This window comes from Phyllobates terribilis, unplaced genomic scaffold, assembly GCF_046119375.1.
Source record: "Phyllobates terribilis strain yellow unplaced genomic scaffold, ASM4611937v1 Scaffold_9__5_contigs__length_417890890, whole genome shotgun sequence".
NCBI lineage: Eukaryota > Metazoa > Chordata > Amphibia > Anura > Dendrobatidae > Phyllobates > Phyllobates terribilis.
In genome coordinates, this window is record NW_027362769.1 from 152,189,037 (window position 1) to 152,206,729 (window position 17,693).

General features: G+C 46.6%; 1 protein-coding gene across 1 annotated transcript in view; it reads right to left on the minus strand.

Annotated features, from left to right (window-relative positions):
* KIF5C (kinesin family member 5C) overlaps window positions 1-17,693 on the minus strand; it is a 47,292-nt gene that overhangs the window by 3,866 nt on the left and 25,733 nt on the right. The window contains exons 18-25 of the mRNA XM_073647218.1: window positions 16,448-16,524; window positions 15,083-15,192; window positions 11,215-11,316; window positions 10,721-10,781; window positions 8,393-8,464; window positions 7,902-8,006; window positions 6,553-6,769; window positions 6,240-6,353 (exon numbers count right to left, since the gene is read on the minus strand). Coding sequence (XP_073503319.1) covers window positions 6,247-6,353; window positions 6,553-6,769; window positions 7,902-8,006; window positions 8,393-8,464; window positions 10,721-10,781; window positions 11,215-11,316; window positions 15,083-15,192; window positions 16,448-16,524 — 851 coding nt within the window. The 3' untranslated portion in view covers window positions 6,240-6,246. The remainder of the gene's footprint in view (window positions 1-6,239; window positions 6,354-6,552; window positions 6,770-7,901; window positions 8,007-8,392; window positions 8,465-10,720; window positions 10,782-11,214; window positions 11,317-15,082; window positions 15,193-16,447; window positions 16,525-17,693) is intronic.

Genomic DNA, 17,693 nt, shown 5'->3' on the forward strand with positions numbered 1-17,693 from the left:
CAAGTGGCATCAGAGAAAAGCCGGAACATACCCGCTCCTAAACCGAGTGCACGGTGGGCTCCTGCAGTGTCGGTGCGCAGGAACAGGGATTTGAGTGTAGCAAGCAATTGCTGTGAGAAAGCGAGCACTGTCAATCAAGCTTAGGGACCGTGCTAGATATGCAAATCAGAGGGTGTAAAGGTGCACCGAAACATTGGCCACACTAAGGGTGCTCCGGAGAGCCCTCATTTGCATAAGGACTGAAAGTGAATTTGTGTGCAACTACACAACTAAAATGTATGTTACTGGTTTGGGGCCAAGTCCCCTATGTAGACCTTAGGTTTGCGGGGTCTCCGCGCCCCACTGCGCTCCTGCGCGAGTTCCGGTGTTTTGTTAGTTACACATTTCCCATGTTCCCGTCCTGCAGTGTCTGAACGCACAGCCGTCCGGTTACTACAAGTAAATATTAACCAGGCAGCCATCAGAGATTGCACTGAGCGGGAGCAATTACTAACCCAATCTCATTAGCCCGGGGAGGATTAACAAGGAAGCGCGCCGACCAGAGACGCGAGATCTGCACGTGATAGACAAGGTCCAGGGCGCACAGACTAATACATCTGCCATGGAGGAGAAGCTCATAACCAGGGGGATTCACATCACCGCCAGGTATGGGGGCAGGGAATTTTCTATTTATTTATCCCACTGAAAATCATTAGATATGGCCGATAACAGAGAACACTCGTTCAAGCTGCATCGTCAAATACAGTCCATAAATATAAGCAACCTTATTTCTGCAAAGATTCGCCCCCACAGACCCTCTTATTTGAAGAGTCCTTATATGCTTCGTATCCTTTGAAATCGGCCAATACAAAATCCATTATTTCAGGATAAATTTTGCATCATGTTATAGAACTGCAGCATGATGTAGGGGCAGAGACCATAATTCCAGCGATGTGTCACTTACTGGGCCGCTTGCTGTAGTTTTTATAAAATCACCAATTTATCAGCAGGAAATAAACCTGTTGCCACATAGTCCTCCATATTCATAAGCTCTGTTTAACCCCACCCCCACCACTGATTGGCAGCTTTCAGCCTATGCACACAGAAAGCAGCCAATCAGGGATGTGGGCGGGGTTATAGAGAGCTCAGCATTTAGAGAACTGCTAGATCTGCAGCAGAGAAAACAGATTTTATCAAAACTGCAGCAAGCAGCCCAGTAAGCGAGATGGCGCTGGAATCAGGGTATCTGCCCCTACATTATGCTTCTCACATGAGATAGCAAAAACCTGGTGACAGATTCCTTTTAATGGGAAAATGCTGGCCCACAAATGACGCATCTGAAAAACCTATCTACACCTTTTAGTTAAAGGGGTTGTCCGGCCTTAGGCTACAAGTCTGCAGTGACTATGTGACTGCAGACTTGTGAATCCTCACATCATGTGCACTGCGAGCAGTGAGGATTCTCCGGGGCCAGGAGCGGGCGGTCAGGTGACCCCAAGTATGTGATTTGCATACTTTCAGTCATATTGTGACTAGACTATATCCGGCCTCGCGTGCACGTCTAGTCAGCATATGACCGCATGTATGCCAATCACATACTCGCAGTCACGTGCTCGCTACTGGCCCCGGAGAATTCTCACAGCACACAGTGAGTGCGATGTGGGGATTCACAAGTCTGCAGTCACAGAGTCACCGCAGACATGTAGCCTAAGGCCGGACAACCCCTTTAAAGTCACAACATGAAAAAGCCTAAAGCAACACTGCCGCCTAGTGGCCATATCTGGTATAAAAGAGTTAAGGTAAGACTCATGTCTTCTTGTAAGCACCATTTTGCAATTTATATATAATCTATACATACAAAGTTGAGTAATATAATAAATGCTTGTGTGGCACCCCAGGGGTCTGGTTTCCACAGTAACAGCAATGTTATGTCTGAGAGCAGGTGGGAGGTCTCTTGGTCAGGAATGCTATGCATGCCACACCTCCTGCCCAGTCCTGGGAGGGGAAGAACTTCCCCTGTATAAACCTGGGGCTAAGGCAGGGTTAGAGAGTTCAGAGGGAGAGTTCAGCCAGGAGGGCTGACAGGGAGCTGTGGCTCCGGCTGGGCCCAGCTCCTGGGCCATGCCAGAAGTAGAGACAGAGAAGAGAAGCAGCTATGGGAAGAAACAACAGGAGCTCTGTGGGAGCAGTGTTACAAGGAGTCAGGGGCTGGCAGCTGCAGAGCTCGCCCTGACTGAGAAGATTTCTTACCGGACCCGGAGTCCGAGGCTGTGGGGACTAACTCCTACCCAGCAGCAGAATCCGTCAGGCAGGGGATTTCAGGTCCTCTGGCCAAGAAACCCGAAGGCACGGTCACACGCATGGGACCAGCACCGCCGTCGTGGAGCGGAAGCTACTAGAAGGCCCCGAGTCACCGGCCATACGGGTGAGCACCACACAGTACACTCATGGACGTGGGCTACTTATACTCGCTTCTAGCAAGGTAGCCAGAAGAGTATCGTTAGTTTGGGAGGCCTACAACTCCGCCTGGCCAGGGGAGATCCCATCTGCTCAAGGACTGACCAGGCCCCAACCGCTAGCCAGTACTCCGGGAGGGTCTATCTTTGTCACCAGTAAAGACCCTGAACTACACCGCATCGTCTCTGAGTGGTTCCTGCTACCCCCATCATCCACGTCGGCTGCCCTGAGGCCATACCCCTCCCGTTGGGGGTTATACCATCCACGCTGCACCATCCTTCCACCGGCCTCAGCGGTCTGCCCTGCAGCGGCAGCTCCATAGCTGCATTCAACGGGTGGCGTAGTCGTCCATCATCTACCGCTGATACAGCGCCACTTAGTCTGACTCCCTGGGCACGGACCGGATCACCGCCACGAGACTACAACCCTCAAGAGATCCGGCTCCGGGTAAGCTCCCGCGTGCGCAACGCAGCGCGACACAGGCCCAGGGGCGCGTCAACTTTTGGCGTAGTCGGCAGGATCTCGTGCCCGCAACCACCGGGTACTGCGTGCCTGAAAAAGACTGTTCAAACTTACCAGTGGTGAAGATTCCCGCCATCCGGCGCCATCTTCCGCTTCCTTCCCGCCATCGGTGGAGTTTTCCCGCCATCCGGCGCCATCTTCGGCCTTCTTCCCGCCATACGTGGAGTTTTCCCGCCATTGGACGCCATCTTGAGGACGCCGCGCGGGAAGAAGAGGGGCGTGGACTCCAAAAGCGCGTGAGAACTGAAGCCCCGCCTCACGTCCAGACGTCGCGTAAGGTCCTGGAAGGAGCCCAGCAGACGCTGACGTCACAGGAGCGCGACGGAAGGTCCTCAACCCTGACGATCCACTGCGGAGCCGCGGCCTACGGAAGAGGATCATCGCAAGGTAGGCCACGGTCCACTAGTGGGGAGAAGGATGTCGGATACGGAGGAGAGCTTCACCGCTTCAACCCCCGCCAGCGCCACCGCCGTTGCGGTCATGCCTTTCACCATGCCCTATATCCCGGGGGCAGCCTGGCTACCCCAGTACTCAGGGGAGTCACATACCCTGCGTGACTTTAGAGAAAAGCTGGATAGCCTCTTCCAGGTGTACCCCCTCACAGAGGAGCAAAAAGTGAGCATCCTGGTGGCCCAATTAACCGGGGCAGCCCAAAGGGAGGTAAAGTCCTGGCCACCTGGGAGGAGGACTGTCGCAGAGATACTAACCCAGCTAACCGAGGAGGAGCTGCAGTACTACCAATACGAGGAAAGCCAAGAGGACCCGGACGGGTCTGAGGACTACCCTCAGGAGGGAGCACAAAGAGGACATAGCTACTGAAGGGAAGTAGCGTGAATAAAGAGCTGTACATAGTTACCCGTTAGGGTACAAGGACTGCTGCTAATTAAAATATGGTCCCCATTGGGATTAGTGAATTGTTCCCCGTGTGTCCCTATCCCTTACCAGGCTGAGGACTGTGAGCAGCCATCCCCTATCCCTTACCAGGCTGAGGACTGTGAGCAGCCATTCCTTATCCCCACTGGCCGAGGACTGAGAGCGGCCATATCCTGTAAATAATTATGTGTTTCTAGTAATTTATGGGAGTCTTTGGTGGATTTGCCGGGAATCCTTTGTACATAGTTGGAGCGTAACCCAGGACGGACTAAAGACTGTTAAGGACTCGGGGCAGGACAGACCCCTACCTGGTTACGTCTCCCTGTTTTGGTGAAATGGACACCTTGCTTTTCTTCAAAACTGCACCCGGTTGCGGACACGCCGTAACCATCTTTATGTGTTTTCCTTATTGTACTAGTATTGTTTATACCTTGTTATGTTTAAAAATATGTTTAGTCCCGGAGTACTAAATTTCACTAGGGGGGAATGTGGCACCCCAGGGGTCTGGTTTCCACAGTAACAGCAATGTTATGTCTGAGAGCAGGTGGGAGGTCTCTTGGTCAGGAATCCTATGCATGCCACACCTCCTGCCCAGTCCTGGGAGGGGAAGAACTTCCCCTGTATAAACCTGGGGCTGAGGCAGGGTTAGAGAGTTCAGAGGGAGAGTTCAGCCAGGAGGGCTGACAGGGAGCTGTGGCTCCGGCTGGGCCCAGCTCCTGGGCCATGCCAGAAGTAGAGACAGAGAAGAGAAGCAGCTATGGGAAGAAACAACAGGAGCTCTGTGGGAGCAGTGTTACAAGGAGTCAGGGGCTGGCAGCTGCAGAGCTCGCCCTGACTGAGAAGATTTCTTACCGGACCCGGAGTCCGAGGCTGTGGGGACTAACTCCTACCCAGCAGCAGAATCCGTCAGGCAGGGGATTTCAGGTCCTCTGGCCAAGAAACCCGAAGGCACGGTCACACGCATGGGACCAGCACCGCCGTCGTGGAGCGGAAGCTACTAGAAGGCCCCGAGTCACCGGCCATACGGGTGAGCACCACACAGTACACTCATGGACGTGGGCTACTTATACTCGCTTCTAGCAAGGTAGCCAGAAGAGTATCGTTAGTTTGGGAGGCCTACAACTCCGCCTGGCCAGGGGAGATCCCATCTGCTCAAGGACTGACCAGGCCCCAACCGCTAGCCAGTACTCCGGGAGGGTCTATCTTTGTCACCAGTAAAGACCCTGAACTACACCGCATCGTCTCTGAGTGGTTCCTGCTACCCCCATCATCCACGTCGGCTGCCCTGAGGCCATACCCCTCCCGTTGGGGGTTATACCATCCACGCTGCACCATCCTTCCACCGGCCTCAGCGGTCTGCCCTGCAGCGGCAGCTCCATAGCTGCATTCAACGGGTGGCGTAGTCGTCCATCATCTACCGCTGATACAGCGCCACTTAGTCTGACTCCCTGGGCACGGACCGGATCACCGCCACGAGACTACAACCCTCAAGAGATCCGGCTCCGGGTAAGCTCCCGCGTGCGCAACGCAGCGCGACACAGGCCCAGGGGCGCGTCACTTGCTTTATTCATCTTGTATTACATTATTATACTCCAGAGCTGCACTCACAGTAGTGTTGCTTGCCAAAGGAAACAGTCAACAAGACTGTCGCAAAACAAATGCAATGCTCAGCTCCAGTGTGTGTATGCATGCGTATTTGTATTTATATATATATGTTTATGTATGTATTTCTATATATACAGTGTGTTTGTGTGTATAGTTATTTTCCCTACATAATATACTGTTCTGTACTTGGAGTGATATACTACACACATGGTTGGGAGAGTTCAGCTCTGAAACTGCAGAATTGTGAATGCAGCTCCTGACTAGCATCCATTTATGAAGGTGCAGTAGTAGCCATGACTAGATAACCCCAATAGCTGCCGTTTCAGACACGTGGGGCCCCATTCATCATTTGCCTTTTTCTTGGCTTAAAAGTCACTTTTTTTTTTTTTCGTCTTTTCCTGGTATTCGTTGACTATTTTCTACACCAAATTTTTTTAAGTGGTGCAAGCGGCTCACGAATTTTGCCTAACATAAAAACCATAATAATTTTTTTTTTTTTTTAAACAGTTTTTGTGACTTTTTAGAGTTGGGGCAAAAATTCCGTGCGGGGGAACTGCGGTACATTCACGCAAAAAAAAACAAAAAAACACCCTGATGAATCCGGCAGAAACATCTGGAAAACCCAAACCTCGCTCATTAAGGCAAAAACAAAGAAAAATAAAAATCTATATATCAAAAAAAAAAACAGACGAAAACATAAAATAGACCTTAAAATGGCACAAATTAAAAACAGACGAAAAAAACGCCAACAACTAGACAAGAAAAGCCGCAAATGCAATAATGGATGGGACCCGTCGACTTACTTGTCACTTATTTTGAGTGATGGTAGTAAGATGAATGCACGGATCCGCCTCCTCGGATGGCGTGTACGGCGGTAGGAGAGGATGCTGGGTAATGGCCGGGGCGAACTGGTTTTGCTAGAATAAAACAGAAAAGCGTACAATGATCACATAGGCGAGCTGCCAGCGTCACCGCCCAGGAAGGCAGCGGGTACATTAGTTATTGCCGATTTCCACCTCCGATCACGACCACATAAATCCGGCATCTACGGTCAGCGTGAGAGCTGCTCACTGATGGATCTGGGCTTTACCACTGGTTTGCGGTGTCGGTGCTCACCAATCTGGGCCGTGTGCACTCTCCGCGCCATGTTCTTCGCCCGCACAGCCTCCTTGATGCGGTCCACCTCCTGCTGGTATCGCTTGCGGTCCCTCATGGCGTTCTCTTTGGCTTCCTTCAGAGCGCCTTCCAAAGCCTTAACTCGCTCAGCTGTGGCCCGAAGACGTTTCTCCAACTTGGGAAGTTCACAGCGCAGATCTGCGTTATCACGGACAAGCTGCAAGAGAAAGCCGAGAGATTCACGGGAGAAGACGACGTGCGGACGGCTTATGGCATCACCGCGTCCGGATCTGGCGAGCCCAGCGGTCAATCTGAGTTCTGTAGGTATACTGCTCGTGTGGTCCTAATTTTTATTATATGCAGAGGTGCTGTGGCAGCGCTGTATATAGCACAAGCAATCAGACGATCGCAGCTTTAATATATATTATATATATATATATATATATATATATATATATATATATATATATAATCCATGTTATTATATTAAACAAAATCATAAAATCTTGCTGTTTTCACTGTTCACTAAATCCAATACTAGACTCATACTTCCTGTTCAGTACACATGAATTTCAGCAGTCACACTGTCATCAAAGACAGGATAATAATGATTGATCCGCCATTCACAATAGGTGATGTCTCAGCTCACCTCCTCCTCCTCCTGTACAGTGACTGATAATACCTCTATATACAGTAGATAACACAGGATCCACCATTCACAATAGGTGATGTCACAGCTCACCTCCTCATCCTGTACAATGACAGATAACACCTCTATATACAGTAGATAACACAGGATCCACCATTCACAATAGGTGACGTCACAGCTCACCTCCTCCTCCTCCTGTACAATGACTGATAACACCTCTATATACAGTAGATAACACAGGATCCACCATTCACAATAGGTGATGTCACAGCTCACCTCCTCCTCCTGTACAATGACTGATAACACCTCTATATACAGTAGATAACACAGGATCCACCATTCACAATAGGTGATGTCACAGCTCACCTCCTCCTCTTCTTGTAGTCTGCTGAATTGAGCAGTGAGTACGAGTCTAACGTTAAGCCTAGTGAGAAATTTCTGAATATTTTTTTGATATGGAAAATTGGAAAAAAAACATTAGCAAAATTGATTTTAAAATACATTTAACATAAAAATCAGATTTAAACATTAGGTCACTGTCTGATGACACTTTCCCTTTAAGAGTCGGCTGCAGCACTGATCTGCGTTGGTTTCTGGACTGGCGACACCTAGTGGACGTACTATATACGCGCGCCTACATGTGCTCCGCTGCGGATCATCGCGTAGAACAGCTCGTCAGTCAGCGGAGCTCAGCTCTCACCTGTTTGTGAACTTTTGTCAGCTGCTCCAGATTGTTCTCCAAGAAGGAGATCTTCTGTTTCTGCGCAGCGCTCCCCCCGGCGTCATCACTGTCCAGCTCCACGCTCTGCAAACACAGCGAGAGCTTAATCCAGCAGAAGAAAGGAGAAGAAGACAAGCACTCATGACTGTCAGGATGAAGGGCGTTTCCACGCCCAGAGACAGCGCCAGCGGTCATGTAGGGGAGGTCCCACTCACATTGTGCAGCCACAGTGTGAACAAGGCCAAATACTATAGAAGTGCAGCTCCCGGACATTCCCATAAACTTTTATCTGTGGTTGTAGCAGAGCAGAGTTTGCTACACGCGGTGGAGCGGAGTTTGTTAATGGGCTAAATTCACCTCAATATTAGGATTTTGTATTCTCTGTGGGGTTACCAGTAAACTCGCTGCATTTCCTCTTAGGGGTTTTAGGACTTTGATATTGATGGCAAAATATGGTGGAAAACACAAACCTTCTTCACTCTGGTGGTGAGATCCTGAACAAAAAGTCTGCGCAGGTTGTGTAACGTCTGGAGTTCCCGAGCCTACAGAGGAAAGACATCCAAAAGTTTTAGGATTATTACATATTAAGAGTTATACATGTCACAAATAAACGACAGGGAAAATGGGGAGGTGCCCCGATGTAATTAATGGGGGGTGATGTAGGGCCTGTGTAGCATCGGCGTCTCAGCCCCCTGCCAGGCAGAGACGCCGTCCCTCTCACCTCCTCGCTCCCCACGCGGCGTCCTCCTGTGCTCCTCTTCCTGCTGCGGCCGGCGCACGCAGCTTCCCGGGCACTGTGCTTAGGGCGCGTGCGCGCTCCCTCCCTCTTATAGGGGCCGCGCGCGTCGTCCTAAGGAGTCCCCGGCCAATAGCCGGAGGACCTCCCATATATAAGGCACCTCCTCCAAAATGGAGGTGCCTGAGCAAAAGTTGTTGCACAAGTATACTTACCTCTGCTTCAGCCCTCAGGTCCCGTTCCCAGCCTGACTACCAGTCCTGTCTGCCAGCTCGTCTACTCTCCAGCCCAACAGTCTGTCTCCGGTCATCCCCAGTCTGTCTATGGGCAAGTCCACCTGCTTACCAGGAAGCACCTGCCAGTTACCTGCCTGCTAACCCGCTCACCTGGGAGCGCTCGCCTGTTACCTGTCTGTTACCTGCTAGCCTACCTGGAGGCTCTGCTGTCACTTGCTGTGACCACCTGCCTGCTAGCCTAGAGACTTCAGCCTGCTTGGCTGTCACTTGCCGTGACCACCTGATAGCCTACCTGGAGGCTCCTGCTGTCACTTGCTGTGCCTGGTAAACCTAGAGACTGCTACCTGCTCTGCTGTCACGTGCCGTGACCACCTGTCAGCTAACCAGAGACTTCTGCCTGCTTGCTGTGTCCATCCGTCATACCGGTCAGTCCCAGCCATCTGACCCGTGGGAGCCACCTGCTCTCTTACAAGGTCGTCCCCAGAGTAGCACCTGGTCCCTCTGCTCGGTCCCTCCTTGGTCACGGAGTCGTTAGCCGCCGTCCGACCAGGGTTGGTTCGGGTTGATACCTAGTTACGCCCCTCTGGGTCCCTCCTTGCACCGCGGCACAGAGGTTCCACCACCCGGTCCCGTAACAGCCTGTACTAGGGAGTTTCCCTGATATAACTAATGGGGCAAATGATTTATATAGAGCTTGTATTGGGCAAATGGGGAGCTGCCCTGATGTGACTAATGGTGGATGGGGAGCTTACATATAGGGCCTGTACTATGTAATGAATAGCCCTGATGTGACTAATGCGGGAGAACAATATAGGGACTGTACTAAGTAATGAATTGCCCTGATTTGACTAATAGGGAAATGCTGTAGGGCCTATACTAGGGTAATAGGGAGCGGCCTTGAGGTGACTAATATGGGAAGTGGTTTATACACTGCTCAAAAAAATAAAGGGAACACTTAACACAATGTAACTCCAAGTCAATCACACTTCTGTGAAATCTACCTGTCCAGTTATGAAGCAACACTGATTGTGAATCAATTTCTCCTGCTGTTGTGCAAATGGAACAGACAACTGGTAGAAATGATCGGCAATTAGCAAGATACCACCTATACAGGAGTGGTTCTGCAGGTGGGGGCCACAGACCATTTCTCTGTTCTCATCCTTTTTGGCTGTTGGTTTGGTCACTTTTTCATTTTGCCATTGCTTTCACCCCTAGAGGTACAGTAGCATGAGGCGGTGTCTATAGTACAACCCACAAAAGTTGCTCAGGTAGTGCAGCTCATCCAGGATGGCACATCAGTGCGAGCTGTGGCAAGAAGGGTAGCTGTGTCTGTCAGCACAGAGTCCAGAGCATGGAGCAGATACCAGGAGATATGGAGGGAGCCATAGGACTAGTAAAGGAGAATTGTGGAGTGGACCTCATGTGACTAATATTACAACGTGAGGTAAGGCCTGTACTGGAGAAATGGAAATTGCCTAAATATTCTTAATTGGGGGAAGTCATAAAAGCCCGGTACTAGGAAAATGGAAGTTTCCTTGATCTAACTAATGGGGATAGTTGGGATATGTCCTGATGTAACTAATGGGGGAAAACAAGGTAGGCCATGTTCTGGAGAAATGGAAAGTTGCCCTGATGTAACTAATAGGGAAAGTGATGTAGGGCTTGTGCTGGAGAATTGAGGGGGGAGATATAATTTATCTAATGGGGGAGTGACAAGGCTTTTATCTGGAAAATGGAAGCTGCCATGATGTGACTAATCGGGGAAGAACCTAGGGCCTGTACTCGGGAATTAGAGGTGTAGTCAGATGTAATTGTATTTTACATACCACCGTCTCCTCCAGGCCTTTGAGATCTTCCCGTGATTGCTCCCTCTTCTCATTAAGCTCCCTATGGATATAAGACACAGGCAATAACCCCATATACAGTAACGGATCATATAAACACAACATTCACTTCATCAATGGGAAAAACCCTCTCCACATTTTGTAACTGAGTAACAATTTATACATCAGATTATAAACTTTTATTTCGTTCCCGTTTCTCTTGTGCATTAATATCATCACTTTCCATTACTAACCCACATTACCTGCAAATCTCAGTATGTAGAGTGATATGCGCTACCGCTCCCGACCACAAGGGGCAGCATAATAGCTAGCACCGAAGCAAGGATATCCAATATCTAGGCAGTGTGGTTTTATACTGGGGCCGCACCGCAGAACTTCTGCACTGAATCCCTTCCTCAGACAACCACTGAGTTGTCTCTATTATAGGGCCGAGCTCGGCCTAAACTGGTTGATCTAAGGCTCCGGGGGGCACTTACATCAGTTTCTGCAGTTCCATCTCTCTCTGCTCATCTTCAGCCTTCAGCTTCTCATAGTCCGAGGTCAGTTTGTCCTTCTGGAGCTGCAGCTTCTGGTTGAGGCTGAAAAAGTGATGTAAAAAATAAAAAGAGTGAAATCCACTTCATGACACCATATAAAACTCCATTATACAGATGCACCGTGTATGACAAAAAGACTTGCAATTGCGGCCAATAAATACACACACACATATATACAAACACATACACACACACACACACACACACACACACTGTAAACCAGAAGTTTCCATACACTATATAAAAAGACACATATGCATGTTTTTCTCAATATCTGACATGAAATCAGAATAAACCTTTCCCATTTTAGGTCAATTAGGATTACCATAATTTTTAATATTTGCCATATGCCAGAATGAGAGAGCGAGAATGTTTTAAGGCATTTTTATTACTTACTGCAAAGTCAAAAGTTTACATACACTAAGATTACTTTGCCTTTAAACAATTCTGGACTGCCCATATGATGAGGTCATGTGTTTGGAAGGTTTTTTGGCAACATCTGAGTTAATTAGAGACACCTATGGATGAATTTTAATGCACACCTGAAACACACTGCTTCTTTGTGTAGCATCATGGGAAAGTCTAAGGAAATCAGCCAAGATACCAGGAAGAGAATTGCGGACCTGCACAAGTATATCTCATCCTTGGGTACAATTTCAAGATACCTGAAGGAGCCTCGTTCATCTGTACAAACAATTATACGCAAGTACAAACAAGATGGGATTGTCCAGCCATCATACCGCTCAGGAAGGAGACGGATTCTGTGTCCCTGAGATGAACGTGCTTTGGTCCGACATGTGCATATCAACCCAAGGACAAAAGCAAAAGACCTTGTGAATATGTTGGCGGAAGCTGGTAAGATTGTGCCAATAACCACAGTGAAACGAGTACTGTATCACCATGGGCTGAAAGGCCACTCTGCCAGGAAGAAGCCATTACTCCAAAAGAAACACAAAAAAGCCCGATTAATGTTTTCAAATGCACACAGGAACACAGACCTTAATTTTTGGAGAAATGTCCTGTGGTCTGATGAAACTAAAATTGAACTTTTGGGCATAATGACCATCGTTACATTTAGAGGAAAAAGGGAGAAGCCTGGAAGCCTAAAAACACCATCCCAACTGTGAAACACGGGGGTGGCAGCTTCATGTTGTGGGACTGTTTTGCTGCAGGAGGGACTGGTGCACTTCACAAAATAGATGGCATCATGAGAAAATAAGATTATGTGGCAATACTGAAGCAATATCTCAAGACATCAGCCAGGAAGTTAAAGCTTGGGCGGAAATGGGTCTTCCAAATGGACAATGACCTGAAGCATACTGCCTAAATGGTAACAAAGTGGCTTAAGGATAACAAAGTCAATGTTTTGGAGTGGCCATCACAAAGCCCTGATCTCAGTCCTATTGAAAATTTATGGGCAAAGCTGAAAAGGCTGCGAGCAAGACGACCTACAAACCTGGATCAGTTACACCAGTTTTGTCAGGAGGAATGGGCCCAAATTCCGACCAACTATTGTGAGAAGCTTGTGGAAGGAGATCCCAAACGTTTCACCCAAGTCATTCAGTTCAAGGGCAACGGTACCAAATACTAATGAAATGTATGGAAACTTTTGACTTTGCAGTAAGTAATAAAAATGACTTCTCTCTCTCTCTCATTATTCTGGCATTTGGCAAATATTAAAAATTATGGTAATCCTAATTGGCCTAAAACGGGAAAGGTTTATTCTGATTTCATGTCAGATATTGAGAAAAACATGCAGATATGTCTTTTAATACAGTACATTCATATATATACATACATATACAGTACAGACCAAAAGTTTGGACACACCTTCTCATTTAAAGATTTTTCTGTATTTTCATGACTATGAAAATTGTACATTCACACTGAAGGCATCAAAACTATGAATTAACACATGTAGAATTATATACTTAACCAAAAAGTGTGAAACAACTGAAAATATGTCTTATATTCTAGGTTCTTCAAAATAGCCACCTTTTGCTTTGATGACTGCTTTGCACACTCTTGGCATCCTCTTGATGAGCTTCAAGAGGTAGTCACCGGAAATGGTTTTCACTTCACAGGTGTGCCCTGTCAGGTTTAATAAGTGGGATTTCTTGCCTTATAAATGGGGTTGGGACCATCAGTTGTGTTGTGCAGAAGTCAGGTGGATACACAGCTGATAGTCCTACTGAATAGACTGTTAGAATTTGTATTATGGCAAGAAAAAAGCAACTAAGTAAAGAAAAACGAGTGGCCATCATTACTTTAAGAAATGAAGGTCAGTCAGTCCGAAAAATTGGGAAAACTTGGAAAGTGTCCCCAAGTGCAGTTGCAAAAACCATCAAGTGCTACAAGGAAACTGCGCACATGAGGACCGCCCCAGGAAAGGAAGACCAAGAGTCACCTCTGCTTCTGAGGATAAGTTTATCTGAGTCACCAGCCTCCGAAATCGCAGGTTAACAGCAGCTCATATTAGAGACCTGGTCAATGCCACACAGAGTTCTAGCAGCAGACACATCTCTACAACAACTGTTAAGAGGAGACTTTGTGCAGCAGGCCTTCATGGTAAAATAGCTGCTAGGAAACCACTGCTAAGGACAGGCAACAAGCAGAAGAGACTTTTTTGGGCTAAAGAACACAAGGAATGGACATTAGACCAGCAGAAATCTGTGCTTTGTTCTGAGGAGTCCAAATTTGAGATCTTTGGTTCCAACCACCGTGTCTTTTTGCGACGCTGAAAAGGTGAACGGATGGACTCTACATGCCTGGTTCCCACCGTGAAGCATGGAGGAGGAGGTGTGATGGTGCTTTGCTGGTGACACTGTTAGGGATTTATTCAAAATTGAAGACATACTGAACCAGCATGGCTACCACAGCATCTTGTAGCGGTATGCTATTCCATCCGGTTTGCGTTTAGTTGGACCATCATTTAATTTTTCAACAGGGCAATGACCCCAAACACACCTCCAGGCTGTGTAAGGGCTATTTGACCAAGAAGGAGAGTGATGGGGTGCTACGCCAGATGACCTGACCTCCACAGTCACCAGACCTGAACCCAATCGAGATGGTTTGGGGTGAGCTGGACCGCAGAGTGAAGGCAAAAGGGCCAACAAGTGCTAAGTATCTCTGGGAACTCCTTCAAGATTGTTGGAAGACCATTTCCGGTGACTACCTCTTGAAGCTCATCAAGAGAATGCCAAGAGTGTGCAAAGCAGTCATCAAAGCAAAAGGTGGCTACTTTGAAGAACCTAGAATATAAGACATATTTTCAGTTGTTTCACACTTTTTTGTTAAGTATATAATTCCACATGTGTTAATTCATAGTTTTGATGCCGTCAGTTTGAATGTACAATTTCCATAGTCATGAAAATACAGAAAAATCTTTAAATGAGAAGGTGTGTCCAAACTTTTGGTCTGTACTGTATATATGCACATACACATATATATCTACCTCTCCTTCTTAAGTGTGGCTGTGAGATAACTGGCTGCAGCAGGAGCCTCCCCCCTCTGGCCTGTCTGCAGTAGAGCAGTGTTCCTTTGGCCAAGCCCCGCCCCTCAGTCATTCCGCAGCCAAAAAATGGAACTGGTAAGTAAGGTATTAACCCTTATGTTTTACGCAGGGTCTCTACAAGGTTATTTGCCCCCTACAGACTCCCAAATAACGGGGTCACAACTATGTCCTGTTTTCTTTCACCATTTGTTTCTAGGTTTAGCTTGCCTTTCGGATTTCATGATGGAGAAGGAACATTTATTGCATTTAATACCGCTATGAATACCCTAATAGTGCCACCATCGCCGTACTTACTCTTTGAGGTCATCGATCATCTTCTGCTTCTCTTCGATTTCATCGCGCAGGCGAGACAGCTGCTTCTGGTGCGCTTCTCTGTGACTTTCCATCTGTTGCTCCAGAGTTTTCTGGTCAATGGCAACACAAACATTTTTGAACATCCATCCTCACATTAGAGCAGACAACAGAGACGATTCCGGCACTATGCATTATAGCGATTTATTTATTGTGCTATTATTACATCATTATACCTACATAGCTGTCACCATTAAAAGGAGTTGACATTTGTGTTTTTTTTTTTTACTTAAATGCATGGATTTGGGTCATTTTTGCAATTGGATTTAATTAAAAATATTGCATTGTTTGCCTTCTATAACCTTTGTGTTGCACTGTCTATTGCTGGCTGCAGAGCGAGTTAACTTAGAATCAGCCAGTGAACTCATTCTAATGGTCTGACAGGGAGCTTGTTAACTGTTTTATGCCTTTTTCTGTCCTCCCCTCAGATGATTTATGATCAAATTTGAACGTGTAGGAAAACAAAACCTGTAAAAGCTGAATGGGTTTCATTTAAAAATGTTGTCAATTGCAAAAAAAGGATTTTTAGCCCCAAATACATGTATTTAATGGGGAAAAAAAAAGTGTCGCCAAAGATGGACAACACCATTAACTCCAAATATTACATTCACATTCGTAATATTTCACGAAGTTATATTTACATGGCTTTATAGGCCTTGCTGTTTGGGGAACATTTTCTTTTTAGCATTTACTCTAAATAGTCATTATAATGTTATACTGATTCTGTAGGTCAATGTTTTATGTAAAGTACGGGCAGAAATTGTACTTTACAATACAATATTGTGGGGTTTTTTTGTCTTTTTTTTAACACATTTATACTACTTTTTTTTAACGTCTATAACATTACTTTTTAATATTTTTATTTTACGCTTATAACATGCTGATACATTATGACACGAAGGCGCAGGTCGCTGTATGCCGTGCCTGCACTCCATTTTCTGAAGTCCTAGCGGTGTTTCCTCGCACCCGGTGACCCAAATGTACAGCGAGAGCTCTCTCTGATCAACTAAAGGGTTAAACAGTCAGAAATAAAGCGCTCGCTTTTCCCAGCAGTCATTAAAACAGCCAAATATCTGCTCCGGGGGCCGGTACGGGACACCTGTGTCGGGTTTATTACATTCTATGGCACCATAAAATTGCGACTATTTAGGGTTGAAAAAATAAAAAATAAAAAAAAAGTCGGCAGTATCCTGTGTTTTTTTTATAATTTCTATTCTATGTCTGCAATAGTCTCATAAAAAAAAATAATAATAAAAAAATAATAATAGATGACATTATACGTTGCTAATAAGACAAGAAGTGACCGACCTTCATCTCTTCGGCATCTTGGAGACGGGTCAGGTGCTCCTTCTCTTTATCCTGGAAGGAGACTTCGTGCATTTTTTCTGCAAATGGATAAACGTCACTGAATACATTATACTCGTACCCGTCTCGAAAATCATATTTTAGCATATTTGCTATTGACATTAACACTCCCGAAATGCTATAAAAGAGGAAATGCACAAAGGTACCGGATACGGCAACGGCGTAGGAAAAGCGAACTGACTTCAATGGATACAAAAAGTCAACCTGTGTGTTATACGTGGATGCGCCAGGCCTGCCAGAGCCTCCCTACTGCACCGCTAGGTACCGATAGGGCTTATGGGACAGGCCCCTTTAATGGAGAGTCATAGTAAAAGGGGCAAACCCATTTTTTGGATACCCTAATGAGGAAACCCTTTGTTCAGGATTTTCACCTCTTGGCCAAACAAATAGTTGTAAAGAGCATCTCTCGCTCTGGAGGACTTGTCCTGTCCTGTACAACCCATTGATGTGAATGGACAATGTGTAATGCTTCATGTCACCTCTAGAGGCACTGTTTGGAAATTGAACACTCACTGCCAGGATTCTCCTTGAGATCACAGTTGATTTCTGGAGTTCGGGCACTTTGTGATCACTCTATAGTCAAAAGACAACCCTCTAATAAGCAGGGATTGTACCAAGTGGAGACCCCCTTTAATAAAAGAGTTGGCATTTCTATAAGATAGTGTGTATACTATAAGGGTCCAAACCCAGATACCATCTACAATCAAGAGAGTGAAGGACCAATTGAGCTTGCTATATTGCTGCGATCCTCAATATATCCCCATTCATGTGCAGTTCACTCCCAGCTAGTTTTCTAAGGTGAAAGGGAATATATTCTCAGAAAGTGACCTATTATGTAAATCAGGTTTTCGTGTTAAATGTATATATTTTTTTTAGAATGTTTCTTTTTTTAGATCACAATCTATCACTAGGTTTTTGCTGCCTAATATGAAAGCAGCATAATGTAGGGGCAGAGGCCCTGATTCCGGCGATGTATCACTTACTGAGCAGCCTGCTGTAGTTTTGATCAAAAATCACAGTTTTACCAGCATGAGTGTTGTATAACCTCGCCCCCACCACTGATTGGCAGCTTTCTTCCTATGCACACAGAAAGCGGCCAATCGGTGATGTGGGCGGGGTTATACAGAGCTCAGCATTTAGACAACTGGTAAATCTGCAGCAGAGAAAACAAGGATTTTGTCAAAACTGC